The sequence below is a fragment of the Schistocerca americana genome, chromosome 6 (assembly GCF_021461395.2).
Source record: "Schistocerca americana isolate TAMUIC-IGC-003095 chromosome 6, iqSchAmer2.1, whole genome shotgun sequence".
NCBI classification, from domain to species: Eukaryota; Metazoa; Arthropoda; class Insecta; order Orthoptera; family Acrididae; genus Schistocerca; species Schistocerca americana.
In genome coordinates this window covers 9,585,126-9,598,520 of record NC_060124.1, presented here as the reverse complement: position 1 = coordinate 9,598,520, position 13,395 = coordinate 9,585,126, and the positions used below count along the sequence as shown (strand labels likewise).

General features: G+C 39.1%; 1 protein-coding gene across 9 annotated transcripts in view; it reads left to right on the top strand.

Annotated features, from left to right (window-relative positions):
• LOC124619295 (ral GTPase-activating protein subunit beta) overlaps nt 1-13,395 on the top strand; it is a 370,359-nt gene that overhangs the window by 266,910 nt on the left and 90,054 nt on the right. For all 9 annotated transcript variants that reach the window (XM_047145577.1, XM_047145575.1, XM_047145576.1 and 6 more), the window contains one exon: nt 357-464. In XM_047145577.1, the coding sequence (XP_047001533.1) occupies nt 357-464 (108 nt within the window). The remainder of the gene's footprint in view (nt 1-356; nt 465-13,395) is intronic.

Below are 13,395 nucleotides of genomic sequence, written 5' to 3'. Positions count from 1 at the left end.
TCATATGTTGTGGAGTAAAGGTCAGAGAAAAAAAGATAAAAGATTATGTAATATAGAATATTTGCACTATATTTAGGGGAAAAACTGTTATAGTTTTTAGAAAAGATACAGTGGAAAACTGAAAAACAGTTCTGTGTCAAACATGGCTTTTAGTACTCCTCTCTGTTCCTTCAGAGCACAAGTAGACTACACACTCACATGTTTTACCGTTTTGTTTTCACATCCTCTAATTTTGTTCATTTTTCTTCCCTTAAAATGTTAAAATATTGGTTTCTCACTCTGAATGCTTTATTAGGTGCTGTAGCTCTTTTAAATGTCGGTCACCTAAAGTGATATCATTCTTTATGTTTCTCTAGGGTAAACCAGGTGAACCAGTCAAAATGAAAGATGAAAAGGAGCTAAAACCTGCTTCCATGAGAGTGAGAGATGCAGCTGAAGCTCTACTTACCATAATTCTTGAACAGGTACAGTTAACAATTTTGGGATATGTATAATAGAGTGGTTAGTACATATTATTATTAGTGGTTGCTATTTTCAGTAGTTTCTAAAATAGTTTGCAGTCCTGTTCCTTTTTTTCTTCAGCATTTTTCTTGTGTTGGCGAAGTCCACTGATGATGAACAATCCCCCATCCATTATTTGGCAATTATTTGACTTTAATTTTGCAGATGATTGCCTTTCCCTTTACTACAATTGTCAGTCACTATATGAAACCGAGCGAGGTGGCGCAGTGGTTAGCACACTGGACTCACATTCGGGAGGACGACGGTTCAATCCCGTCTCCGGCCATCCTGATTTAAGTTTTCCGTGATTTCCCTAAATCGTTTCAGGCAAATGCCGGGATGGTTCCTTTGAAAGGGCATGGCCGATTTCCTTCCCAATCCTTCCCTAACCCGAGCTTGCACTCCGTCGCTAATGACCTTGTTGTCGACGGGACGTTAAACACTAACCACCACCACCACCACTATATGAGAAAAAAAGTCTTTGAAGCTACTTTTCTTTGAATCATGGAAACATTGTTTTGTGTGTCTAGATATTTAACTATTATTACACTCTGTTTCTAAGATAGATACAATGAGTCAGTTTAGTGTTTGCCCAGATGGATTTGGGAAACTGCATTCATGTTTTGAAATTTCCTGGCATATTGGGAAAACTTTGTGCTAGGCTAAGACTTGAACCCAAGAACTTATATTTCATAGACAATGCTTTTGAAGCTGTGAAAATTGATTATGAGTTGTGCCTAGATAGCTAAGTTTTAAACTTTCTGAAAATTCTGTAAATTTTTTAATCTATCTTTCAATACTATATAAATTAATAGTAGGCATCTGCAGCTGATTTGTGGAAGCCACTATGGTACCTTAACTTATAGTAACTTAAGAACTTGATTAAAAGATTGCAAAGTAGTAAGAACCATAAACTGTACAGGCTATTGAAATGAAAAAGATGTCCAAAAGCCAAATAGAAATTGTGTGTGCAGGATGGGGGAAGGATAGGTCTTTACATGGACATCTGGGATAGTTGTGTTACTAAATAAGAACCACAGAGATCTGGTAGAAAGACTCGTTAACGTTTATATCATCTTAAAGGGATGTGGGTGGCACATCTATGGAATCCGTCATGCATTTGTATTGCCAAAGTTCCAGATTGAACAAAGGAGAGCAAAAGAGGGACATATTAGCAATTGGAAGCCAGCAGCCAAAAGAGTGAAATACCTCTGCCTCAGCCCTCAGGTACCCGCATCTGAGACTGCACGTGATTCTTTCCTGTACTTCTGTTGGTTGCGGATTGTGACCAACACTCTGTCAAGACAGCATATCTCACCATGAAACATGCTTAGCCCAGCAGTACATCCCAGGATGTTAGATAAGCTGTGAATGGTCTTCACAGAAACAAACTCAAAGTGTAAAAATAAATCCCTGAATAAAAAACTTAAGTAATTCATCCCTATTCCCCCCAAATAGATAGCCCCTGCGCAGTTCTTCCTTCTTCCACAGGAGTAAAGCATAAACTCTAAAAAATAATGAATTACTGATGGCCCCTTTGGATAAGCAGTGCTGTCAGAGTGCCTTACACACTAAGGGGGTGGTTGTTGTTACACAAGGATCAGTTGTGATGCGAGATGCAGTTTTACAATTTTCTTATTCATTCAGTGCCTTTACAGGGGCATCAGATTTTGCAGAGGGGTTTTACTTGATGATCTAGTCTTGCATAGGTGTTCTGGTTGACCAACAGTGACAGCAAAGAGTTGAGGTTAGCTACAGTCTAGGAGCAAGTCGGTCATGGTGGAGGAGGGAAGTGGTCATGTGCAGTGACAAGGCGGATGCATAGCTGCTGATAGTAGATGGCACTTGCGTAACTGCTCTCACCTCGTGAGCCAGACAGCACAGGGACCACAACACTCTGTTTGGTGTGCATTAGTGAAGATCAAGGGGAGTGGGGTGGGGTGGGATGAGGGTGGGGAAGGGGTGGTTAAACAGTAAAAAGGGGTTTGATTTAGAAAAGGATCCCCTACAAACTTGCCAAGTAATTAAATTTTGACAAGTACTCCAAAAGTAAGAAGGTGAAGCTTATAACTAGTACAATTTTATCTGATAGTAGGACACTTTTTCAATGAAATGATGTAATATGGCTGAAGGCTCAATTTCATTTCCTGATTACTGCCTGTGCACTGTTTGGTATCCACGTGGACCATTGTTTTGTGGTGTATGCTATAATGGTCTTCCATTCACCTAAGAATCTTCACAATTCTGGATGTAATAACTAATGGAGGCTGAGAGAAAGAAACAATTATAAACATGCTGAATGCTGATACCAGATTTTAAAGAAGTTTGCGGAGTAGGCACATCAAATGTTATCTTTTTTGTTTTCTTAAATTTTAGTTATCAATTGAAATAATCAACAGCTACTATTGGTGTCTTCTAGGATACACATTCCATTCTAGTCATTTATGGCAAATACCAAATTACTCGAAGTACAAGAGCAGTAAGCTGGAAATTACATCTTATGTCCTGTGCACAGTATTTCTAGAATAGGTGTCAGTAGCTCCACAAAGAGGACATCACTTTAATTCGCATGCACAGGTGCACCAGGTATGGGGCAGTGGATGGATTAAGAGTATAAAACTTCACCATTTACAATAGCCTGAAAACAATTTTTCACAAACAGTTACTTCCATGAAATTTGGGCAATCAAGGACAGTGTACAGATTTCATGAATTCACTTCCTATTTTTATCGAAAATGCATTTGGTAGGTTGCTTGCTCTGACGTCATCTGAAGCAGAGTGAATGCCTGCGTTTGCCTAACACGGACAGATTGATATCTCAATTTGACATGTCATCTTTACTGCCTCTCTGGCCATATTTAAATGTGGGTGCAGCAGACTGACAAACAGAACATCTGCTATCAACCGCTCAAGGTAGAAGTGGCAGCATCTAAATGGCCCCTTCTTTGATATGTAATAATTAATATCTCTGTTGTGTAACAATTTACCATCTTCAAACAATGGAAACTCCAGGTAGGAATATCAGCAATGTAGGACAAGAAGGAATGCTACTTACTGTAATGAAGACACGTCAAGTTGCATACAGGCATGATTAAAAGACAGTTACAGAAAGCTTTTGGCCACAGTCTTCATCAGTAAAAGAGAGACACTCCATTTACACACACAAGTAAGCACACCTCACATGCACACGTCCACCAACTCCAGCATTTTAGATTGAGATGCTCGAGTTGGCAGTCGTGCATGCATGAGGTGTACTTGGTTGTGTGTGTGTGTGTGTGTGTGTGTGTGTGTGTGTGTGTGTGTGTGTGTGTGTGCGTGTGTGTGTGTGTGTGTGTGTGTGTGCGTGCACGCGTGTGCGTGGCTGTCTGTCTGAAACTTGGCGTTTCTTCTTTGTAGTAGGTAGCAATCTATCTTTTCTTACATTGTTGAATTTACAATCTTCATAATTTTTACATAATTAAAGTTAAGTTGCATTAGTTACTGAAAAAGTTTTAGCTCGACTGCATTTAAACACTACCGGATAGAGTTTTTAGAATGGAACAGACAGTAGAACATGATCTCTGAACTACCTCTTTGACAGTCCTTGTATTGATTGTTATTTACACTAAATTCTTGAAACTTGGTACGGCTGTATTATTTAACTAGTGTAATAAAGTGCTGTAATTAGAACTTTCTGTGACAATTACAAACGATACTTAATCTATTATAAATAGGGACATTTTCATTCCAAATTTAATTTTTAGTAAGTTGCTTGAAAACTAATAGAGGTAGCTTGATGGAGTCACATTAGTTAAAGTTTTTATATCAAACTGAGTCTACATACTAATGTTCGTCTTTCTGAGTCCAATATTTAGCAACTTAAACTTTTCATTAAAACTCCAATCATGACCAAAATATTGAACTGATCAAGTTGAGAGTTGTAAATTTTGATTGTGACATACATTTGCACAGTCTGAATAACTTTTAGCTTTCTAGCTGCATTATTTAGTGCAACTTATTTTTTTTTCTTAAAACAATATACACAAAACTTATTCATCTGATCATTGTGAGATTTCACGAAGTTGTTGTTAATATGCTGAAGAATGCACTGACAAAATCTGGAAAAGTAATTTTATTTCACTTTTAGATTATGACGCATTACTTTGTATTCTAGTTGCAGGCACATTATAGTGATGTGGTCCCAGTAGTAGTGAATTCGGTTAAATCCCAGCACACCCACTTGCCTCTGTATCTCTTTAAATGATACAGCACATGTGTCACTACACAGGATATACAGTTTTAATGTCTATAGAGGATGCACTCACAGACTCAGCATCATTGGGAACATGTGTGTTATCTGCCCCTAACTGTAGCCTTGGTTTACATAAGTAAAACTTACAACTAAATGTAGAAACGTAAGGGACGTTCCATGTCTTAGTTCCTTTAGTTGTAGTTGCCTGGTGGATGAGCCTTAGATAGAACTTCCTTAAGTGGTCTATGAAGTTGCTTACAGTAGCTTTTATGGTTGCAGCCTTTATAGTAGTAGCATTTGCAATATAGGAGCCATACAGTCTACTCCAAGCAGAACCAGAGCTAGAGGAGCGGAGAGGGAACTGGGTAGCACTACGGTCAACATATACCTTTGATGTTTCCAGTTATTGATATGCACAATACTATGATCCATACTGATCTGCCCTTCTCATGAGCAGCGAATTTATCAGCTCATCATAGCTGATGGTCGTCATGAGGTTGAGTGGCAGCAACCAGTTGCCATGAGAGTGTGTATCTCCACGAGTAGCTCCAGTAAACATAACAGAAATGTGTTTAGTCATACATTAAAATCATATTCCAGGAATGATGACAGCTTAGAAGTTAATGTGATGGTGTCACAGGTTGCTATTAAACAGTAAACTGCTTCTGGTCAGAGTAACACGATAAGTTTGAGGAACAAAAGTGTGATCATAACAGATCAGAGTAACAATTAACGGTACATATTATGTAAATTGAAGGTGGAGGTAGGAGAAGAGAAAAGAAAAGAAAGGAAAGCAGTATAGCGGAGCTGAACATGCTGTAAGATTACTAGTCGTGAATATGGTGCAAGAAAAATGAAACAACTTGTATAAGGGATGACAATGAACTATGTACAATCCTACTAGGTACATTTACATGCAAGGTGGGAAGTGTTTGCAAAGCATATATCTACATGTGTTCTCTTAATAACAGCACTGGTATGGTAGTAACATGTTTTGGCATTTAGTGCCAAGGCAAACCACACTTCCTGCAGTAAAGTGACATGATAACTTGCTACAGGGTGTCATCCACTGGTATTGACTTCAGTCTGTCATGCAGTACGACAAGTTCCTGAATCATGGTGGCTGCGTACTGTGTTCTCTAGTACAGGTTATGCTTATGTGATCCAGTGTATGCAGAAGGGAAAACTTCACACAGAACCTAACATGGAAATTAGGACACTGCCTTGATTGTATTTATTTTTAACTGTTAGGTTCCTGGCTGCTAATAGATAACATTAGAACCCAGCAAATGTGAATAATTGAACAGTAAATGCCCCATCTCATCATACACTTGATCGTGCAGACAATGCACTGCATCGGGTGTAAGACAGCAGAATCCATCACAAATGAAATGTAACACCTGGAAGGTTTATTTAGTCTCCTTGGAATTACCTCTATATCAAAGTGCACGATGTAGTATAAATACTCTGCGACACAGAAACTCTCAAAATTGTAATAGAAATGTCCTTCAGCATCTGTTACTTGTTAAACTCCATGGTAACAAGTAATTAGCAGCTCATTGAAAGACATCATCTCTATTCTCACCACCTCTGTAAATATAGTCAAATAACATAGCAACAAGAACAAAAACATAAATACATGCAGCCAATACGTCGCAGGCGAACAGTGCAGCATAACAGAGCAAATCAAGACACTTGATGGTGTGGCGTTTGCCCATTCCTGAGGAAAGAAAGGTGAGAAGCAAGAATCGGCAGCACAGTGCAGCAAAGTTAGTAAACATATTCAGTAATGCTTCATAGGAATGTAGAAGGCCAGTCACCAAATCAAATAAATCACCCACAATGCAAGCAGTTAAAGGAGATTGTGGAAGTTACATATCCTAATGTGGGCTCTCTGATGATACAACACCAGGGAAGATAACATAATGATAGAAGGTGACACAGCAAGTAAACAAAAGGAAAGGGCTGTTGTATCTAGCTGGAATATTCCCTGGATGCCACACACCTCTTGCCAGTTGAAAGTTCGTGAAGAAATAGTTGACAGAGAGAAATAACTGACAGAGGGGACAAAAGAATGCAACTAATTCCACAACCAAAGTGCTTCGAAGTTCTTGGAATGCAAAGTGTACGTCATCCACGGAAGCAGTAGGAAGTTCTTTCTTTTGCGCATTTGCGTGGCAAGAGCACCCTGTTCCTTGGTAGGTCTGTGGCCATGGTTGGCTGGGATGGTGTGACTTACCTGTGGTAGGGTTTCAGTCTACTGAAATAACAATTACATAGCTGTCTGCCAGATGAATTTCTGCATTGACAGGCAAAGGGGGACATCAGTCATGTAAATTGGTAGGGTCCCTTGTAAGTTGGGGAGAAGTTCTTTAACTTTTTTTTAAATTTCCGGATTCCACAACAAAACCCAATCACACTATTCATATGAGGGTAATTCTCCCAGGTCTTTTCTACTATATCAATATATTCGATGTTTATGTATGTGTGCGCATGCATCTTCAGTGTGACATTTGTACACTGTGAAAATTCGGGAAGTGTATTAACACACAGTGCCATGTTTAGTCTGAGTGTGACAGTACTGTAGATATATAGATATACCGTATTTACTCGAATCTAAGCCGCACTCGAATCTAAGCCGCACCTGAAAAATGAGACTCGAAATCAAGGAAAAAAAAATTTCCCGAATCTAAGCCGGACCTGAAATTTGAGACTCGAAATTCAAGGGGAGAGAAAAGTTTTAGGCCGCACCTCCTAATCGAAACAAAGTTGGTCCATCGTAATATGAGACACAATTTAGATCGAACGAATGACGACACAGCTACAGTAGTTTGGTTCGAGTCGTAAGCTTAGCAGTTAATCTTTACCAGGTAGCCATTGCTATGCGTCAGACGCTCCATCCGTATTTATATGGGTACCCTTCCTTTTTCACGTGCTTCGTCTGGTTTGAATTGATTGCTTATTTTTCTTTGATCTGATAAGTGGCGTTCTCTTTGTTATAGGTGTTTATGTCACTCTAAGCTGAAAATGCATTATTGTACTGTGTCTTGCATTGTTTGTCGCATTTTGATAATGAGTGTTTATGACCTGTCGCCGCTGGCGGCATGTCTTGCTTTTGTGCGCGCTACCGCCGCTTCCAATTCTTTTTTAAAAAAAAAAAAAAAAAAAAAAAAAAAAAAAAAAAAGAGAGGACTCGTCTCATTAGCGAAACAATGGAAAGAGACTGCTATTTGTTATTACTCACACTCCTGCTTTCTTTGATAATAATCAACAAGGACCAAATCCAAATAACAGACTGCATGTGATAGAGATGTTGTGAAGGAGAGTTTAGCGAAAATTTTTCTTTGTTTGAAAATCTTTGCAGACGCCTCTTTAGTACATTACATTCTGGACAGAAATTAGAGTCATCTTAGATTTAAAAATCTAGTCAGTTGTCGTGCTTCATTTCTGACTGTATCACTATTGGGCGTAAGAATAATACGAATATAAACATGCCATATGTATATTCTTCCGCGTTTGCTGTTGTCTCATTCTAGTTTCGTAGTTTATTAGGCAGCCAGAATTTAATTGAGATAGCAGCAAACACGAAAGAATACATGGCAAAATGTTTATATTCGTATTATTATGGTGAAGAGAATACTGCATGTGATTCACAGTTCATAAAAGTTCCCATTAGCAACCATCTCTTGTCACAAGTAGGAAAAAATTCAGAATGTAGAGTTGGCCATATTGACAAACATCCCAAACAGTCTTGCCAGTCGGATTTTCGTAGCATATTGAAAGGCTGCTACATTCGAAGATGAACAATACGGAATTTGTATTTACTACGTTGGATAATGTATGAAAATGCAGTGGTTGAAACTCGGGGCGGAGAAAAAATCTCGCCTCCAATCTTAATTGTTTTGGCGCCAGTGTTTATCTTTGTGCCTGCAAAGCATGCCTCTGTAGCGCTACATATATTTGAGGGCAGAAGTTAATTGTGGTGGCACCTACCAACATTTTACAGAATTTCCGCTTACTTTGCAATCGATTCTAAGCTGCAGGCGGTTTTTTGGATTACAAAAACCGGAAAAAAAGTGCGGCTTAGATTCGAGTAAATACGGTATAGTCAAAAGAGGAACCGTACTTCAGAGCTATAGCTCTTGCACACACACACACACACACACACACACACACACACACACACACACACTGCACAATTACAGCTAACTACACTGACTGGGGTGAACTGTTGTGTTGGGGGAATGGATGGGGAGAGAGGAGGGGCATCGAGTGGTACGGAGGGTTGAAGAAGGGTTGATGGTGGCTGGAACGAAGAGATCACAGGTGCACGAAATAGGTATGTTACACCAATGAGCTCAGTGTGGAGTAGCAGGGATAGTTGCAAATGATGTGGAGGAGTAGATTGTGAAGGGAAGACAAGTCAGAGGAAAGAGAGAGAGTATAGAGAGGATGATGTGGGCATAGAATGAGTGAAGTTGGGTTGGTTACGGGGACAGATGTGGAGGTGAGTGTGGTGTCGAGACTACCGGAGATTGAGATCAAGAAGATCGTGTGATTGAAGCATGTGTTGAGGACAATTCCTGTCCATGTCATTCAGAGAAGCCGGTGTTGGGGGTTAGGATACATATGGCATGGGCTGTGAGGCAGCTATTGACTTTGAGCTTGTTGTGCTCAGAAGCATGTTCTGCCACTGGCTAATCAACTGTGCTCTTGCCTAGTCAGATTGTGGTCATTTATTGACAAATCATGTGAATTCAAGAATTCAGTTGAGTAATTGACAGCTTCCTGTTGATTCATTATGGTATCAATCGACTGGTACAGTGACACATCACCTGATATTTTGTTTTGAATGCTGAATTTGATGGCATTGACAACATTGTTTATGGCTGCTAATGTGTGCACTGAGCCACTGATGAGGTTTGTAATCCTGTGTGATACCTTGGAAAACTGTATGCATCATTTTGTCTGTGTTCCTGTGATTTTACAAAAGTTGGTTGGAAATGTGAACATTGTGTGAGTTTATTGATTGCCATTTTCCCATTCCCAGTATCCAAAATTGTTTTTTGAAATGACCAGCACCTCATTGTAAACATTTTGTGTTAACTGAATGTACAGATTTTGATCCATAGCATGCAAACAATGTAGGATGTCTTAATTCGTGCAGTCTTTGTACTATTCCCAAAGATCTTTTGGACTGGGTGGAAAGCATGTTTTCAATATCATTGCAAGTAACGTGTGTTTGCTTTTGGTAATCAGTATTTGATGCATCAGTGAGTGAAGTGTCCCAGTGTACCTCATTTTCAAGCAGTTTTAATTCTTGGCCAAGCTTCAGACAAGTGGCACATACGTGACAGTCTACTGTGTTCAGTTCTTGGAGGGACATCAGTTTACCTACATAGGTCAACAGTAGTTACATGTAAAAATATTTTACATTGTGTGAGTGAATGCTGTGCAGATGCCCTAGCATGACGATTGAATGTAAACTGAGATGTTCTGCAACTGCTTTACTTTGTTTGCGACACTGAAACTTGTTCACTGATGCATTCCATGTGTAGTATGTTAGCAATTCATAGGAAAGCAGAGCCATAGCAGATATGAGAAAAATTCAGTTAACATTGTTGGAGGTAGTAACAATGACATTGTGCATACATTTTCTCTTGTGGAGTACATGCACTGTCCACTTTCAAGGTGTATTGCCAAATAAACAACTGTTGGATGTCATTCTTTGATTGGAAATGATAGAATGAGCCATGCTGCTTCATTGCTACCACTGTAGCATCCCTGTTGATATTGGTGGATTTAATTGACAGATGCTGCTGCATTTCCCATTCAAATAGATGTACTTTCATTCCAATTGATCTGTAGTGAAGAGGTCTTCCTGGATGTAGAACATGTAAAAAAAAATGATAAATATGTACAACTAAAATAAATAAGCTAATGTACCTTCCACAGATCCCAAGTGGAATGATCGTCTCTCTCTCTCTCTCTCTCTCTCTCTCTCTCTCTCTCTCCCCCCCCCCCTCTCCCCCCCCCTCTCTCCCCCCCCCTCTCTCCCCCCCCCCCTCTCTCCCCCCCCCCCTCCTCCTTCTCCTTCTTCTTCTTCTTCTTCTTCTTCTTCTTCTTCTTCTCTTTTTTTAAATGAACACTATATGAAAGGGTCATTTTACAACACTCATTTACTAAGATCGCATTAATGCACTGAATTTAAAATTTAAAAAAATGTTCTTTTATTTGTAAGGTAATAAACATATAATAGAACTACTACAATACTTATTTACAATGAACACATTACTGCACTGAAATGGTACAGAAGAAAACAAAGATGATGTGACTTACCAAACGAAAGTGCTGGCAGGCCAATAGACACACAAACATACACACAAAATTCAAGCTTTCGCAACAAACGGTTGCTTCATCAGGAAAGAGGGAAGGAGAGGGAAAGACGAAAGGATGTGGGTTTTAAGGGAGAGGGTAAGGAGTCATTCCAATCCCAGGAGCGGAAAGACTTACCTTAGGGCGAAAAAAGGTGGAAAGAATATATCTAAAAACAAAGATGATGTAACTTACCAAACAAAAGCATTGGTATGTTGATAGAGACACTAACAAACACAAACACACACAAAATTCAAGCTTTCGCAACCCACGGTTGCTTCATCAGGAAAGAGGGAAGGAGAGGGAAAGACGAAAGGATGTGGGTTTTAAGGGAGAGGGTAAGGAGTCATTCCAATCCCGGGATTGGAAAGGCTTACCTTAGGGGGAAAAAGGGACAGGTATACACTCGCGCGCGCGCGCACACACACACACACACATAACCATCCGCACATATACAGACACAAGCAGACATATCATAAAATAATCAATTTTTGGCTTATTGATTACCCTCTTGAGTTCAGATTTAACAGATTTTATATCCTGTTCAGTATTAACATTTAACACAAGGAACTGCCTGTCATGGTCTGAGAGGCCATTGACTATTGGTTTTGTAATATAAATTTGTTCATTGGTCTTTTCTATAAAGATATTATCAATGGCTTGTTGTGAGCAATTGGTTACCCTAGTTGGAAATTTTACTGTGGGAATTAAGTTGAATGATAGTGTTACTAACTCAAATAAGTTCTTATTGGGATGGTCTTTAAGGAAGTCTACATTGAAATCACCAGCAACCACTATTTCTTTGTTTTTGGTAGTTAAATGGGCCAGTACTGCTTCAAGGTGGTTTATGAACAGATTAAAGTTACCTGCCGCTGCTTGATATACACTTAATATTATGAAGGGTTTTTTATGAAATTCTACTTATTTTGCACATGCTTCCATATGCCGTTCTAGGCAAAATTTATGAATGTCTATGCTTTTAAATTTATGACAGTTCTCGATGAATGTGGCAGCTCCTCCTTTCCCCATTTCTGCTCTACTAAAGTGAACTGCTACCCTAAATCCTGTAACAGTTAAAAGTTCTATACCAGTGGTCACTTGATGTTCAGAAAGGCAGATTATGTCAGCTGGGTTTGAGGATTCTAATTCATCTATGCAGATAATTAATTCATTATTTTTCTCTGTTCTCGAATATTTTGATGCAATAAAGATAGCTGATATTTCACAATGACTGAGTTAAAATTGGGTGGAGTTGAAATTTCTACCGGTTCTTGAAAATTCTTAACCAACAGCTGATGCTGATGTAATAACTTAGAATTATGGTTGGTTGTTTTTTTTTTTTTTTTTTTTTTTTTTTTTTTTTTTTTTTTTTTTGTCCTCAAACTCAAGGTTGGTCTCTATCCTAATCTCTCTTAAAACTTCTGTCCTGCGTACCCTAAAAAAGCATCTTTTCTGAACACTGGTATTTTACCACTCGTGACAGTGCCTCCCCCCTTTAACTTTCCTGCTATTTTCCCAGCCAGTTTACCATTCCCTTTCCTGTTGAGGTGAAGGCCATGCCTATTATAATCCCACCTATAGAGAGAATCAACAGGAATCGCACCAATATGTGACCCTGCACCCGACATATGCAGCCATTCCAACTCCAAATTACCTCTCCTGACAGAAGAATTCAAATTAGGTCAGTCATGGTACCCAAGAACATATACAAACTCAACATTAGTATGCTTCGATGCTGATGCGATCTTTGCCTGGTCACACTCTATACTGTATATAATGCTTTTTCCAGAGTGACTCCTGTTTCTTCTTCTGTCACATCAGGCAAGTCTTCTCCTTCATATAGGCCTTCAGTGTACTTGTTCCACCTATCTGCTCTCTCCTCTGCATTTTTTAATGGAATTTCCATTGTGCTCTTAATGTCACCACCCATGTTTTTTAATTTCACCAAAGGTTGTTTTGACTTTCACTTTTTTTCATACAGCCATTTTGCGCTAGCTTCCGTACACCTCCTATCTTTCTCGTTCTTAAGTGACTTGTGTTTCTGTATTCCTTAATTTCTCTGAACATTTTTGTATTTACTTCTTTCATTGATTGCTGAAGTGTTTCTTCTGTTACCCAAAGTTTCTTTGCAGTTACCTTTTTTGTGTCTTTGTTTTCTTTTTCAGCTTCTATGATTGCCTTTTTTTAGAGATGTCCATTCCTCTTCAACTGAACTGCCTATTGAGCTATTCCTTGTCACAGTGTCTATAGCCTTTGAGAATTTGAAGCATGTCTCTTCATTCCTTAGC